Here is a 16795-nt window from a genome sequence, read left to right as displayed (position 1 = left end):
CCCAAAATTGTAACTACAGTGAACAAGCAAATGTCCTATTGAAGTAATGGGAATATTGCCAATGAATTCGACCTTGGTTATTTTTGCATTCTCATCTGAACTGCCTTTTAAAATAGCGTTTTCAGGCACAGGATATAACATTTGTAGTTATGTCATAATACTTCTTAATTATTAGGGATCAAATCAGCTTTAGAGTTCTTATTCCTTGTCCTATTGCCAAGTTCCACAAGAACGCAAGCTGTGAGTTAGCTTGAAGCTCTGAATTCTCTTTCCATATGGATGCATTCATACATATCTACATGCAGCCCTATTGGGGTAATACACGGTGTTTTTTCTCACTACACTTTAGTGACATAATTAGAAATGGAGTAGTGTTTACCATTCCCTGAGAGCTGTGCTGTCTAGAGAACCATGCTCCAGGAGGACTTAACTGAGAGGGCCTGAATTTGATGAACAATTCACCACTCGATAATTAAAGGTAATAGCATTCAATATATACTCCCTGTACCCTGTAAGTAATGCTTTACATTAATGTCTGTTCCTTTTGAACTGGAATAATGCAAATAAAGAAGAAACCAAGTCATGGAGGGAAAAAAATGAGATAACAGTGGGTGAATGAGCATAGAGAGAATACCATCTTGACAAAGCTCAGTTGTGTACCCATTGAAGCAGCAGTAGTTAGCCTAATGCCTGGGTATTGTAGGGTTGCTGCATGGAGATTATTTCCTGGCATGCACTGATGCAATAATCACTGTTGAACTAATCAACTTTTGACGCTCTATCTTTCTATTTTAAACTGATGTCAGATGAGTCTGTATTTTTGCATCTATTTCAGGCTGGCATTAAAAATTAACAAACATCTGAGTGTTGCATGTCAACATCTTCTAAGTCCCCTGTGGGCATTCCTTAAGGGGAATGGGCCGTTTTCTGAGATAGAAAGGATCATACTCAGAGCAGAGGAGTCAGAATGCAGAATAATTTCAGTAGAAAACAAGAAAATATGTAACTAAGCTTATAACTTAACTCAGTTGCTGTTTTATGATCTCAGCTGCACTGAGGGTTTATGTCCTCTGATGCAGTAAAGTGGATATAATTGTCCTGCACTCAGAAACAGATCAGATTCTGAAATAATACAACTCTTTTTCACTACCAGGTTAATAACCAACAGATTCTTCCTTCTGGTACAAATTTTACTAACCACATTATCTATTATTTCTTCTCAAGGTGAGAAATGAAGTTTTCTTTTGGGCAGTTAAGAGCTTATTTAAAAGCATCAACTGATAAAGACATTTGAGACTGTGAGAATCCAAGCTTTATATGGCTGTGGTTCCTTTCTATTACTTCAATTTACTAATCTTAGGATGCTTATTTTGGAAGTGTTAAATAGTTCCTCCTGCTTAAACAGTTTAGTTGCCTTGATGAAAAAGACATGTTAAAATTCAGGAAATACATTATAAAAATACGGAGGGGTTATGAGGGAAGCCAGTGTGTTGTAACCTAAAAGCTCTGTGAAATGCCTCATTTATATTCCCATGATTCTGTAAAGTCACTAGATAGACTAACACATTATGCAGATAGTGCACTGGAGACAGAGGTTATGTGATGCCCAAGGCCATTCAATGAGTCAAAGCTGAGCCAGGGTGAAGTTCCCATTTTAGTGTGTCTATTAATAATACCAGCTCAGACAAACTGCATGAAAGAACTAAATTTGAGGCTTGTGTGAGGTCAGCCTGTTCTGCGGGGCTGAAATATTATTTGTTTATATCTAACTCTAAAGTGGTTAGCTTATTAGATATGAATATGACTAGATCACTGTCACATCTGAAAGACTCCACATACTGAACAGGAATAATCTGAGGCTATTTGTCCTCTGCAAATAGAGAATTATTTCATTTGAATCTTTTTTTTTTTTTTTTGCCTGCAGATTTTGAGGACAGCTGAATGCTGTCTGGCATCAAAAAAGACACAGTCACATCATGAAATGTTCAGGGCTAAGTGTGAGACAGTGTTAGGAAGAGCAGAACTTTACCCACATTTGTTTTTCTTTTAAAAAGTGATGTATTGAACCATTGCTTTGTTCAGATATTACACTGAGTTTATACACTTCAGCTTCAGATAAATCTCATGACTTTCATCTCTACTAGACAGTGGTAGAGGAGGTGATATTACATAGTGAGAAATACGATCTGGGTTCTGTGTGTGTCATTCATATATATTGATGATTTGTCTTATTGGCTTGGGCTTGAACTTTCAGGAATGAATTCCACTTTCAGGTGCCTTTGCTAATGATTCTTCTTATGGTTTCTTCCCTGATCATCACATGTAGTGAAACCAAAGTCACTCAGGAATCTGCAGGATTAGAGAAATAAATATCCAGTGGAGCTGACTGAACAGAGGATGACAGATGTGAGGGGAAAAATTAAGGCATCCATTGCAGCTGTGCTTAACTGGAGCCGGTGTTTAGAAATGCAAAAGATGGCATCAGACCCTGTAACAATCCATCCTGCAGACTGCAAAGCACTGTCACTGAATTCATGAGTCCTTAATGACAATGGTTTGTTTTCCCAAATAGTTTTAAGCATCACTTTGTCCAGTGGGTTTACTTCTTTTCCACCTAGTTAAAATAAAATTACCCAGTGGCTGCAGATGAACTGGTTCTTGTCAATGTAATTTCATGTATCCTTGGACATGCCATCTTTAAATGCACCTCTGCTGCAGTGGGAGCTCACTGCCTTAAAATCTCAAGATAATATAAACACTTGAGTGTTGTGAAACTTGCAGTGACTGATTCCAATTTTAGGGATGGAGTTTCAGTCATACATTTTGCAAGGGTATTTTGCAAAATTTAATTTATAAAGAACAGCCATCCATTTCTAAAGGCTATCTGCAAAAGAAATGCTACTCAGAGCATTTGCTTGTTGGTACTGTAGCCTGTGGAAGAGACACCTTGCCACAACTTACTTTCAGATAGTTGTAGAGACATATGGGGTCTCCGCTGAGCTTCCTCCAGACTAAATTCCAGCTCCCTCAGCCAGTCCCCATAAGGCCTGTGCTCCAGACCCATCACCAGTGTTGTTGCCTTTCTCTGAACATGTTCCAGGGCCTCAGTGTCTTTCTTGTAATGAGCAGCCCAAAACTGAATACAGTACTCAAGTTGTGGCCTCGCTAGAGCAGAGGACAGGGGGACAATCACCTCCCTGTTCCTGCTGGCAAATACTTCTGATGCAAGCCAGGATGCCATTGGCCTTTTTGTCCACCTGGGCACACTGCTGGCTCATATTCAGCTGAGCATCAGCCAACACCCCCAGGTCCTTTTCCCCTGCATGGCCTTCCAGCTGCAGCCAGCTTCCCCAGGACAATACTGTGGCAGACATTAAAGCCTTTGCTAAGGACTAGATAGACTACATCAACAAAAATCTTAACACTGATATTTGTTTGCATGTAAAATTTGTTCAGCTTAACCTAAACCTAATATAAGAAATTATCATGGCTCTGCTTATGTACAATAACTGATTTATAGCAACTGTAGCGTGTGTCTGAGGATGTCATTAAAACTGGAGAGACTAAATCCTGTGATTATTCAAGTGAAGAACTAATTATGCTTTACGTTCGTGTTCTGCCTCCAGAACAAGTTCTATTGTAAATCAGCATCTGTTCCACTTTAGCCACTGCCCTTCCCGATAGCCGTCAGCTCTTTGCATATACTTGTCCTTAGGCAAAGGCCATCAAGTATGAGTTATAGAGCGCTTTGCATCATTGCTGCTGCTGAATTATAAATTAGTGCATTTATAGAGTCAGTTAATCTTCAGTGTCTTGCGTGTAGCTCATTTGAAGTACATGCACACACACACAGAAAAAAAACACAAAGACCTAATGCAACATGGAGGGCTGCTGTCATCTTCCTCTAGATCTGCCATTTCTTGTGAACCCCGGGCGTCAGACAAGTTATCTGGTGCACAAAGGGTGGGAGAAGGCCTCGAGCAGCAGAAGAGAATGTGGGTAAGGAGAGGTGCGTGGATTTCCAGATTTCCATCTGTTCTTTGCCAAGGGAGCCACATCCATGTGTTTGGGGACACAGCCAATACACTGGAAGTGTGATCACTCGCACCAGGAGAAGCAGCCGCTTCTGTTCATAGCAGAGGGAGGTGCTATTTGTGGTCCTAGTTTGAAGGTTTTGTATGAAAGTGTTATGCAAGATCCAATGGGAAGCCAAAATGAATGTATTAGCTCAGCATGGGTGTATCTTCCATTTGGAACATCTAGAGGATTGTTAATCCCCATGATTTATGTTCTTCATTGAATCAGGGAACTCTTATATGCAGCAGTGTGTTTAAAAAATAAGTTAATATATTCTAGAAGGCACCTATTATCTTCATTATCCAGATTATTTTCTTTCCAACAATCATTGTCTTTCTAATTTTATATATATATATATATATTTCTTCAGTGGCAAAATTTAGAATGGCGTTTTCTAAAGCGATCCCAAACGTGACACATGAATAGTCTATTTCTAGAAGTGTATGATTATGAGTTTTATGTTGGTTGATTCCTAAATAACAAATTCTGCCCAGACCTGTCCTGTCTTTAGAACTTCATTTCGCTTCTGTTTGTGCTGAACATAACTTTTTAAGAGAGAACATAAGGGATCTACATTTACATGCGTGCCCTGTAGCCTGTCTGATGACATAGCAGTTCCTCTGTTAACAGTAAACAATCCAATGCTTGCCTAAGATTGAGCAAAAACACATCCGACCATAATCACTGTTTTCTGCCTGCACTCTCTGTCAAATGCGTAGTCTCAAGATTTCCTGCAGGCTGAGTGCTCACATTTGGGATTGAGTGCAAAATGGAACTGAGGACTAAAGGACTAATTCATCCATCTCATTAGGCTGATTTAGTATCATGACTTCAGTGGAAACGAGGCTGAGGTTTGCCAGTGGGAGGGGAGAGCCAGGCTCAGAGACCAGTCTGCTTTTCAGGGGGAACACGGTATCTTAGAAACTGTCTACCAAAATTGATGAGACACTTTCTGAAGCAAAAATACAGCCTCCAGGGCCTGATTCTAAACCTACTAATAGCAACTGAAGTTTTCCTCTTGGCTTCTAGTGCTCTAATTCATTATATCCTGCATGACTGCTCAGGGTTTTGTTTGTTTGTTTGCTTTGGTTTTGTTTAAATTCTTCAGGTATCAACATGATAACTTTTTTTAATGCTGAAAAATAAGCTTTAAATAAGAATCCAGTGTCTGAAAGCCTTTGTTGGTGAACATAAGATCTTCAATCCATTTGTGCACTCACAGCATCTCCCCCATCCCTCTAGTCAGTTTTCCCAATCCCTCAAGAAACATGCAGGCTAGGAAATGAACAAAAAGTCTCCCTTACTGGAAAGGAAAAGGTGAAGATTGAAAAACCTCCTGAAATACCATTTTGAAGGCTGTGCTAACTTTTGCTTTTTCTATAAACGATAATGCCCAAACATTTCTATAGGGAAGGTAATGGGGCTACATTTGTCCATTATGCTCCTGTCTGTTCTGGCAGCAGATGCAGACAGCTTCTGATTGCTTGTATGGGAAAACCCCCTCTCCCCCTAGTGCAAAGTCAGGCTTTCTGAAACCTCTCGGTAGGACAGCACGCACTGAGTTGCAGTCAAGTATTTGGATAACATGCATTAAGCCCTCAGGAGGATTCTCATTTTGCAGGCATCACGTTACTAATCCTGATGAGATAAAACAATTACGGTTTTCTAAAGAGCCTCAAGTACAGTAAAGGATCAGAAGAATCCCTTTCCCAGTTTCTGTCACTACACATTCCTACAATTTGGTTTGTATATTCATTAGAAATGAGCTGTGTTCATCTTCCTGCAGCAGTAAAATATTTCTACAAGTATTTCAATAAACAGCACATCCTGTAAAACTGGGATCTCACCATTCCTGCAGAGCTCACTTCATGCATTTCTGTGAGTCTATACAGAAAGAACTGCACAATAAAACCTATTCATTTTCAGCACAACTCTGCTGTGCTGGTTTTATAGTGTATTTGTCTTTGTGATGTTAGCACACTGCTCTGTGGCAGCGTTAAGGTATTATAGCAGAACCTGCACACAGGACAAGAAAGATCCGTATATAACAGTAAATCAGCAATAGCAGGTCTTTTTAAATATGCTTCCCTCTACAGTACATAAAACGAGTCCCTGATTTGCATTATTTTTAGAGCTAAATAATGAGACTAGCAATATATCTACAATAGGGAAGATCAGGCAATAGAAACACCCACAATTTCAGTCAGGATTAAAAATTACAAATCTCTAAAAGATGCTAAAATGTAAGGAAAAAAACCCAAAAACAACAACTCCGGAACCGATCAAAATCAGTGTCAGTCATTGATTTCTAGAACACACAAAGAGACGGTGAGTATAAACGTGTTACTTACAAGCGCTGAGGATTTTAAGGAATGAAAATGGAGACCAGGAGCTGGAGACTGCCTGCCATGCCAGCAGTGTTGATTTGGAAGCGATGGACACAAATAAACGTTCAGCAAAGCTTAAAAAACTGCAATGCAAGGCTAGCCAAAAGTGTCCATGTCCTTACCGTGCTGTGGCTGGCAGGCAATCCGTGTCTGGGAGCCTTCGGTCCCTCTAATCAGGCTCCGGGGATTTTGTTTGCAAGAGAGATTGTCCTTTAAGTGATCAGTGCAGGAAAACAGAGAAATAAAGAGAAATGAGCAAATTGTACAAGGCAAATAGCTGCAGGTCTTTAGCATGCTCCCTGCGTTTTCCTAAGCTGCATCTGCAGTAGAGAAAATATCCCAAAAATAGCTCAGGCTGCCAATGACTTGCTGAAACCTGAGAAAGAATTGCTGAATTTAAAGATCTGGGTTGCTGTGGGTGTGCGATTAAAGTGAGAAATCGCTGGCAGGAAGAACCTACGATGAAACCACATGGTTAAGGAGTAACTCCTGAGTTCGGGAGTTCGCTGGTGTCACAACAGGAGCTGACCTCCGACTTCCCCCTCCTCCAGCCAATGCCAGTTAACCCTTCAGAGTTTGGCACAGAGAAAAGTTATGCCGTGGGAGATGGGAGAAGAAATAGAGTCAAAAGGTTGATTTCAGCTGCAACGTCTGTGATGTAGCAACAGTATATTATAGCAGTGTTTTACTTTTTACAGTTAGAAGCAGTCAGACAAGCTGATATTTTTGCAGGGATCATGGAAACTGCTCACTTCTGATATCTGGAAACCTCGTTCTGGTGTGGGCTGTATGCATCCCCCCTGATGCCATTTGTAGTCCCACAGAGTGCAAAGGATTTCAGGTAAAGTGCTGCAGAAGAAAGGATAGCATAACATTTTCAGTGTTTGCAGGAAAATTCTTACTTATGGGCAGCATTTCATGAATCGCCTGAGCATTTGGCACAGTCTTGGCAGAGGCACTGCTGTCTCTGTGCTGTACCCAGAAGAAACTGCAGTCACTTATCTGGCCTGTAATTGTCTTTGTGCTTACGCAGATCACTGGGGTGTGGCGTGCTTTAGCCCCACTCTTCAGCTTGTTCCCTGCCACTTTTTGATGTTACTTCCCTGATTTAGAAGAGAACAAGAAGCAGTTGGCACAAAGCTGGGAACGCTGGCTTGATGCCAGATGAGTTTCCCAAACAGTGCCAAAAGTAATCCTCAGTAACCTATTTAGGACAGCATTAAAGCTGCCAGAGCAAGGGCTAGGAGCTGGTCCCTGGTTTGCTTTGTACTGACACTGAAAAGGGAAACAGCTCTCAGTGCTGTATCTGGGTTAGGTTCAGCCACATGGGACTGGATTATGAGAAGCTGCTGCTTGAAAAACAATTGCACATCTCAGAAAAAAAAAAAAAAGCCCAATATTGCCCTTACTTCAGTGTGTGCTTTTGTCTTAACATGACATTTTCAAGTCATGCCAAGAAATAATGGCATCCTAAAGAGAACATTATTTAATGTGCTTCAACCGCAGTGATGTGAGATCACTTAATGGTTCCAATAGGAGTCTCCGCTTTAAGTGATGAAGCTATACTTCTTTAGGAAATCTGCTCCTTTTATCTTGCAAATGCTTGTGTGTAATGTATGCTAGCTGCTGTAGTTTCAGACTCACAGTGAAGTTCTCTGGAACAAAGGAGTTAGGTATCTGTCCTATGAAAATAAATAGGCATTTAAAGTGCCCATGTACAAGGGCAGCCAAGAATGCATAGCTATGACCTTCCCTTTTGCAAGTGCTTTGGACATAAAGGTGCTACATCAGATCTTTTGGTCAGTCTGCAGTTCTAACTGTTCTGATCTGACCTGTTCTAGAAACTGGAAGAGCAGACAGTCCCTGAAGCAGGCTGCTCATCCTCTCTGTGCGCTCCCTGAAGTGCTTCTGCTGACCGAACATAAATGCAGAACATGAGGAATTATGGCCTAAATAGTTATGAATCTCGTGCTATAGCATTCACTCTCAGACAAATGGCATCAAGTGCTCACACTTACCTACTGTTGGTATAAATTACCTCATAAATTTTATGGTGATCTGAAGAAGCCTGATTACTTATCTCCTAAAAACTCCTAATGCAAACCCATTCCTGTATTTGAAGCAGCAGGACGATACAAAAGACTTTATAGGCACCTTTTCAGTAAATTAATAAAACCTAAAGCCAATAATAATGACAGCTAGTAGGTAATTCATCACAGATGGTACACTGCTAGCAATACATCAGCATAGGGCTATCATTAGAGGCCGGTATCTGTATGTTACCAGATGAACTATGCATTAAAAATGAAATTTTATTTTCCACAAATGAGGTAATTAATTCAAACACTCTTTTTCTCTTTCCCTGTTATAATGAGGCTGCTAATGCAACACAATAAAGCCGTGCTTTGTCTCAAACAGCTGGAAACTTGGGATTCTGAACCATTCTCTCTGTTGAATTTCATTAGTACTGAGAGTCTAGAACATAAATTATGAGATAGCGCCTATTTTGTTATTTTTAATCTTAAATATAACATAGGGCAAAAATGAAAAGAGCATGACAGATTTCTGAGCGGAGAACAGATGGGCGGTTTGGCATGGAAACAAAGATGTGAGCATGCATTCATCATTCTTATAGTGAAATACGTGCTTATGGTGCCTATCAAATGGATGTATGGATCAAGTAGATCTCTTTCCGCTACAAGAGGTGCTTTATATTGCTATACTATAAAGTATCTAACACACTTTTGAAAACTAAATGGTCAAATGCTCTTGCTCCTCTTTTTGTCATCTCTGTCTTTGCACTTTGCTGGGCGCTCAGTGTAACCAAACAGCAGCATCCATCCTTCACTTCCCTGGAGAGAACAGAAGTGACTGGAACCTGCGGTGCCCTGCCAGGCTGACTGAGCTCTGAGACTGTCATATCAGTAGTGCGAATGGCAAACCATCTGCCAGCACGCCTGTAAGCACATCAGGACATGGATTTCAGCAGTCATTGATGGTTGAGTGTTCTTGGCTCTGGGTACTGGCTGGTGTGGAGAAACAGAGTCCCGTTTCTGCCACGGCAGTAGGCTGACAGAGCAGCGTGGCTGTGAATGAAAACTCTGCTACAGAAACTTGTTGAGCAAATAAACTGAGAAGTGTGGGTAAATGCTGTACACACTTCACTGGGGCAGGATGTGCATTTTTATCCTATTGCTTGGGACATTCTCTCTGTGTTTAAAACCCACCTGTATTCCCCATCTCCCCTACCAAGCACACTGTCTTTCTATCTCATCCCACCTTGCTCTATTCCAGCCCCATACTGTTGTATCACATTGTGGTTTCCTTGGTTGGTTGGAATGCACTGTTGGGATGGGTAAGTCTGCTCCTCTGTAACTACAGATAAGGTGCTGGTATTGTTAAACCTCTTTGTGAAGTTAATTTTCATCAGAGGACTGACTGGTAGATTTTGTGAGATCCCTGCAAAGATTCTGTTATAATCAGTGAAAAAGAAACTCCAACTGCAGCCCTTCCCTCCCTCCAGGCACCATGTTGCTCAACAGCCAACACTGCAAACCTCCGAAGTCTCCACAACTGCTTTTGGCATCGCTGCAAAAATTCTGATTCTGTTATGCTTTGAGTGATTAATGACTACTTCCAGAGATTTTTCTCTGGTGGTTCTCACATGAGGCATAAAGGAATCAATTGCCTCTGCAATGTCTGGGAGCAGAGCGTGTCAGGGACATAGTTTGCTTCCCTGAGTTTATAATGAAATATGTTATTGCATTGTTAGTACTCTAAGGTACTAACTTAATATGTCCTGCATCTGGTTGGCCTGAGCACTGCAGTTTGCCATAGCAAACAGAGATTGTTTAGTAAGAAACTGTTATTAACAACCACCAAACCTACAGTTATGCTATGAAGAATACAATTTAGTCTGACTGCATTTGTTCAGTTTTTTATATGCAACAGTATAAATCAGAATACTCCAAAGCAACTAACTCCTGGATACTAACAGCTCTGTCACTATAGGTTTTATTTTGAATGTTAGGGAAAGCAGTGTGGAAAATGGCCCTGATTCTACTCCACTGTAAAGCTATAAATCAGAGTCATTCTAACATTTGTACTAAATCTTTCTCAGTGTTAACCTTACGGATCAGTACAACTGAGTTAGATAATTAATATATCCTGTCTTGAGATTTACACTGGTAAAAGGAGAGACATTTTGTCTTGTAGTTTTGACTGGCTCCGTTTCTAAATGCATGGACGTCTGTGAAAAGAGTTGGGGCTTTTAATCGGACTTGATTTGACTCTGAAATGTAAAAATCAGAAAAGGTTCCACTTAAAGTGGAGACTTGCAGCCTGGAGCCCGGCAGTGTTGTTCTGTCTGATGTTCTGTCTGATAATGACTGTGGGGAAAATTTGCTGCATTGCCATTCTCTCATGGTCACTATGTGTCTACAGTGTTGTGATTCAGTTCTGAGGTGCCTTAGAAGTTTCTTTTGTTTAAACATACTTTTGTGTATCTATTTTTCCATTCTGGTAAGGTATGAATAACAAAATATCATCACAGTGGCCCTTTGAGTTAGGGTAGCAGTTTTGTCATGAAGAAGCAATGGAGAAGTCAAATGTCATTTGAAGAGCTGTACTGGCAGAACACATCAAGACATAGACAACCAAGCCTGTGTTTCTTCTCAGTGCATAGTGCATAGCATATGCAATCTATTGATTTCTAGAGGATTTTACAGGAGCTGAAGCATCAGTCTGGCTGGGTCCAATGGTTCTCCATTCCTGTCCTAATAGCCTGCCACTTCTAATGCTGCTTTATCTGATGTGTCAATGGGCCAGCAGGGTCTCGTAAAATTATCCTTTTCCTCCAACACTTCAGTCCCTCGGTCTTTTCTCAAACAAAAAATGCTTAAGACTACAGAACATATTGTGCCTGAGGGTTGTAGAGTGATACCCGAGATTTAACTGTGCTGTTTGGCAATTCTTGGTTATAACACACTGAAAAATTATTTGCTATGAATCCCTCTTGGATCTAATTATGACCTGTCAGCAAACTAGGTGTAGACAAGAAACTGAACGTTGTTATTCATGTTAAGCAAGGAAAACAATTTGATGGTATTTTAAGAATGTCCCATGAGTTAAAAAAGAGAGGCCCAAAAGGAGTGCTTAAAAACAGTTCCACAAAATCAGCTTCAAAGAGTGTGGTATGGGATTCCTGTGTTGTGGTTAATAGAAAAGAATATTTCTATAGGCAAACAGAGGTGGAGGATTTGTTCCATGTACCATTTTTCCACTATGGTGCCATACTTTTTGGTAGTGTTGCTTATAGACTTATAGAATCACAAGGTTGGAAAGGACCTATAAGGTCATCTACTCCAACCATCCTCCTATCACCATTACTACTACTAAGCCATATCTCACAACACATCATCTGGACGCCTCTTGAACACCACCAGGGGTGGTGACTCCACCACCTCCCTGGGCAGGCCATTCCAGTGCCTGACCACTCTTGGAGAGAAAAAGCTTTTCCTTGTATCCAATCTAAATCTCCCCAAGCACAACTTGTGGCCATTTCCTCTTCTGAGGATTAAATGTATGGGGAAAAGGTTGGTGGAGCTGCTTTGAGTTTAATACAAAGTTCTTAGCAGATGCAATGTAACAGTTCACTGTAAAATTATATTTCAGTACCGTGGTGTCTCCAAGGGACACATATATCACCACACAGTCTTCAAGGTAGCTGAAGAGCCTCCCTTAGCCAAGTGGTTGCAGCCCACCTTCATTATTCTTGTCGCATTTCTCATGCTTTCCCTGAGGCTGCATGTTTGGTTTTTTTTAATCAAACATATAACTTGTATTTATTTTTTTGTAATCATAGAGGCCATTTAATCAAAATATTTAATTATGTCTCTCTCCAATTTAAGTCTGGAGCCAGTTTGGGTTTGTTATAATTAGAACAAGATTTTGTAAATGACAACATTTTCCAGTATCTTTCAACTGAATCAGAGATTAGAATCTCAACTTCTGTTTATGGCAGACATTCAGAGAAGTCTGTAAGTGTGTCTGTAACTCACACTGACTTCAGTGGTGGTGTTCACAGTTCCATACAGACGAACATATGCTTAAGTGTTTTGCTTGCCTGTGCTCGAATATCACACAGAGCTTGGGAATTTTGACATGTTTTACCAGGCCAAAAGCCTGTAGCACTACCTGAGGTTGGTGTGGCCAATGTTCAGGACCCAGCATTTGGTCTTGTTGGCTTCAGCCCAGCTCTCCAGCCTGTCCAGATCCCTCTGTAGGGCCTCTCTACCCCCAAGCAGGTTGACACTTCCAGCCAGCTTGGTATCATCTGTGAACTTGCTGAGGGTGCACTCAGTGCCCTCATCCAGGTCATCAATAAAGATATTGAAGAGGTCAGGCCCCAGCACTGACTACTGGGGAACACCACTTGTGACTGGTCACCAGTTGGATTTAGCTCAATTCACCACCACTCTCTGGGCCTGGCCCTCCAGTCAGTTCCTTACCTACCATTTCATTGGTGTTATGATTTCCAGCTGCATTGAGATAGCAGCAGAGAGTGAACCCAGGTTACAGGGGGGCCATGTGAGACAGGCAGAATGTGCCAGACCCTGTCTGTGACTGTGGTCTGGTGTGGTTGGGTTTTATAGTGACAGCCTTGAACTGGAAAGTCACCTGGACATGGAATGCTGGAAGAAATGACCAGGTACTGCCATAGTCTTTGGAGGCGTGTAGAGCCAATGGTTGAATGCACTCACTCCAGACTACCTTTCATATGGCACGATTTGTAGTGAAGAGGTAAATGGCTGGAGGCTGATTTGCTGATGCATTAAGGTGCCCTAATGGGGACAAAGACCAGTCAGGTGTGTGCATCTCTACAAAGCAGTGACTTTTTTCACCTAAGATGCAGTTACATTTTCATCAATGCAAATAGCCAGTCTTACTGTTTCTCCTCACCAAGAAGAAACACCACTAGTATAGAAACTTCACCAAGAGAGCTTTAAAATGCAGTTTCAAGCACAGATGTGTGAAATAGCACTTTTTGAAAGGAAAAGCCCTCTGTTGTGAGAAAACCTTTGTCAGTCTTGTGGCTTGGTTTTCAATTGCTAGAGGGCAGCATTGCATCAACAATGAGAGTATGACCTCTGTAGGTGTGTACATCTTGCTACTGAGCTTAAATCTGGACTTCTCAATGCTTTTTCAGCTTTATGATCATGGTGCAGTTAACAAAGCTACTTCTACTTTGATTTTGGTCTCAGTGATCTTAATATTCATGTATCCATATCTCCTCTGCTTCTTTTCGGCTTATCATAAATGTTTTGGTAAATAATTACCTTATTCACTTTTCTTCATGCAACTGCCAACATAATAAGTAAAGAAATAATGAGATTTAGGAATAGTTTCCCAAGTTATGTTATTTAGCTCACAGCAGTGTTATACAACCAGTTCATTTCTCAGGTCCCCAGAAGATGGCATCTACAAAATATTTATGCATGAGACCATGCAATAGGGAATGGTTGTATATAAAAGTTGTGGCAAATTATTCTGCTTTTCCTGATGGGTGTTGCTTTGCATTCTGTCTCAGTAGGGTGTGTCTCTGCTTTATGTTGTTGCTCTTCTCTGGCTTTTCCTAACTTTGCTGATGCTACATTTATTGTAAAAGCATTTAAAAATAAATAAATAAAAAATGAGTACAGAATCAATTTTGTTCACTGTACTCATAACCAACCAAGTACTGAAACAATACATAGATTAACATTTCAAATACCTGCACCACCAGATTTCCAATTATAAGCAATTACAAAATGTAAAGATCTGAAATTCCTGCAGTATCACTAAAATGAATAAGCTTTCTATGGCTAGATGCAGCTTTTTAAGACACACAACTCAGCACAGGAAAATCAATGTTCTAAAATGTGGCAAGTCATTTGGGGTTTCTGGGTGGCACATCTGAAACTACGAGCATCTCCTAATTGAGAGCTTGCTTGGTGTACTGCTGCTCTCTGCTTCCTCTGGAGATTTATTTTGGTTGTTGTTCACTTACCACATTTCACTAAAATAAGCACAAGTATCTCTGGGGCTGCCCCATGCTTCCCTTGGCTAGACTTGCTCCCAGCACACTGCCTGTGCCTGGGGGCTGGGGGGGGCAGACTTCACATTCCAGCCCTGACCCTGACCATGCACTTTGCATTGAAAAGCTGTCAGCATTCTTGACATGGAACTGGTTGTGAATGATCAGTTATGCAGAGTTTATCTTGCTAGACAAACTGTGTGCTGTTGGGGAATCCTCAGTGCCTTTTTAGTAGAGCTTCATGTGCCTTTTGACAACTGTGAATCTAAGGGAAGACAACAAAATTAACATTTGTCACAGTTTCTCTCCTACTGCCTCAGATTTTGTGGCTTCTCCCCTTAAACTTTACTGATGCCCTTCAAGATCTCTGAGGCCAAGGTCATTCCTTTAACTCCCCCATTGTGTCATGGATCCCAGGATTCCCCTTTCCTTCAAAGCCTGGCTTTCAAGTAGCAGCTCCTCCTGCAGAGTCCAGGATGGTCCCTTATCCCCAGCCTCTCCCTTTTCCCAGAAACTTCCAGACTTTGAATTCAGAAAGGAGAAATCCATCAGAGAACACCCAAGACTTAGATACTCTCAGGATTTGTCATTAGGTATTGATGCTAATGCAAATTTCCTCCACCAAGACAAAAAAGCACACAAGTGTTCAACTGTTCTAAATTAAGTCAAAGCAAAACAAAACAAGACAAAACAAAGCCAGCTTCTGAAGAAGTGCAGAATGGCAGAGTACCATTGAAACCAATGGGGCGAACTGGCTTACACCAGAAACAGCTTTGCTCCTACCAGCCTCTTCTCTCTCTCACTAGAAATGCCTGCTAAGAAAAACACTGCCTGTAATTTGGAAACTCTTTACTTTTAAAAAGCTAAATTAATCACAGAAATATCTGTAGCGTGATGAAATGGTGGGATGAATGGGCTGACAGGAGTTTGGGTGTAGAAGAGTAGGTGTTGAACTTATGGCAGTTCATTGGCTTGGGCTGCTCAATGGAAAGACCTGCTTTTGCATATGGTCCCTACTCTCCAGGTCTGCTGGAGTCTGGCTCTGCAAGGAGCCCCATGTAGGTGACTGCCCACAGCTAGAGACGGGCACAGTGAAGGAGCTTGGTCTGCTACTGTTTGCCCTGCTGCTGGGTTTGAGGCTCTATGTGCTGAGACAACTGAGCCACTCCTACCACCTGCACCTGCTGCTTCTGTAGCCAACAGCATTTCCTCTTTCCATTTCCTACAGAGGGCACTGAAGTAGGTCTCTGGTACCTCCCAGTTCTGATAAGCTGAAATAAACCTTCCCAGGGAAGGTCACTGCATCGCTGTCCCGTGATTTCTTCCTCTTCTCCCCCATACCCACTATAAACCAACTTATGCTGTCAAAAAGAGATTGGGGGGGTGTCCAGCATATTTCTCCATGGTGAGCAGCAGCCTTCAGTCCCTGCAGGCTGGCAATCTGCTCTTTCACTAATGCTACAATCAGTTCTTTTTTGTTTTAACTCTGCTTTTATTTGCAGGCTCTCAGTATGAAATTTCTTTCGGTTGTTTGTCTGGTTTTTAGTTTCACAACTGAAGAACAAAAAACACTTTTAGACTTTCTTTTAAAAACTCTTTTTTTTTTTTTTTTTCCTGGGAAGCAAAAAGCAGCCAAAGACACAGTACTGAATAAGTCCAATTATGTTGCATTCTTGTGGTCGGGTAAGACATAGAGCAACTAAAACAAACTAACATAAACAGGGAAAGCCAAATTAAATACTTACATTCATATAGTGCAAGAGGATCCTGGGCTCAGGAATGTAATTCAATCTTTATTTATTTTTTATGTAGACGGTGCATAAAATTGCTGGAGATCTTTGCAATGCGACTCTATGGTAGCGGAATACTTTTTGACTGAAGAGTCAGCTAGCATAGTATTGTAAGAGGACTAAGTGTTTGCTCAGCGTGCAGGAGAGCTTTGCCAAATCTAAAGAAAAGATCACAGAGTCAGCCATGGCTCTTCATAGTACAAAAGCAAATTATCAAATGGATACCTGACACCAAATGGGGAGAGAGAATGTGGGTGTCTAATTGACACATACACGGTCTGCTCAGCATTGGAAGTGTGAAGTTCTACTTGAAGAAAAATGATTGTGGTATGCAAGGAATGCAGATGTTTATCTATATATCATTGCCACTGGGCCTTCTCACAGCCCTGCTAATAACTGTGCTGCAGAAAAGCTTTTGGACTTTTCCAAAACAAATCTGACCTTGCTATCACTCCCCACTTTGGTGT

The 16795-nt window shown here is 41.2% G+C and overlaps 1 protein-coding gene across 1 annotated transcript in view; it reads right to left on the bottom strand.

The window, feature by feature from the left end:
- The window catches only part of AMMECR1 (AMMECR nuclear protein 1), an 84565-nt gene extending 77669 nt beyond the window's left edge, over positions 1–6896 (bottom strand). Inside the window, exon 1 of the mRNA XM_015860463.2 lies at positions 6587–6896. Coding sequence (XP_015715949.1) covers positions 6587–6758 — 172 coding nt within the window. The 5' untranslated portion in view covers positions 6759–6896. The remainder of the gene's footprint in view (positions 1–6586) is intronic.
- Between the last annotated feature and the right edge of the window lie 9899 nt (positions 6897–16795).

Source organism: Coturnix japonica, chromosome 4 (genome assembly GCF_001577835.2).
Source record: "Coturnix japonica isolate 7356 chromosome 4, Coturnix japonica 2.1, whole genome shotgun sequence".
NCBI lineage: Eukaryota > Metazoa > Chordata > Aves > Galliformes > Phasianidae > Coturnix > Coturnix japonica.
This window is presented reverse-complemented; position numbering and strand designations above follow the sequence as displayed.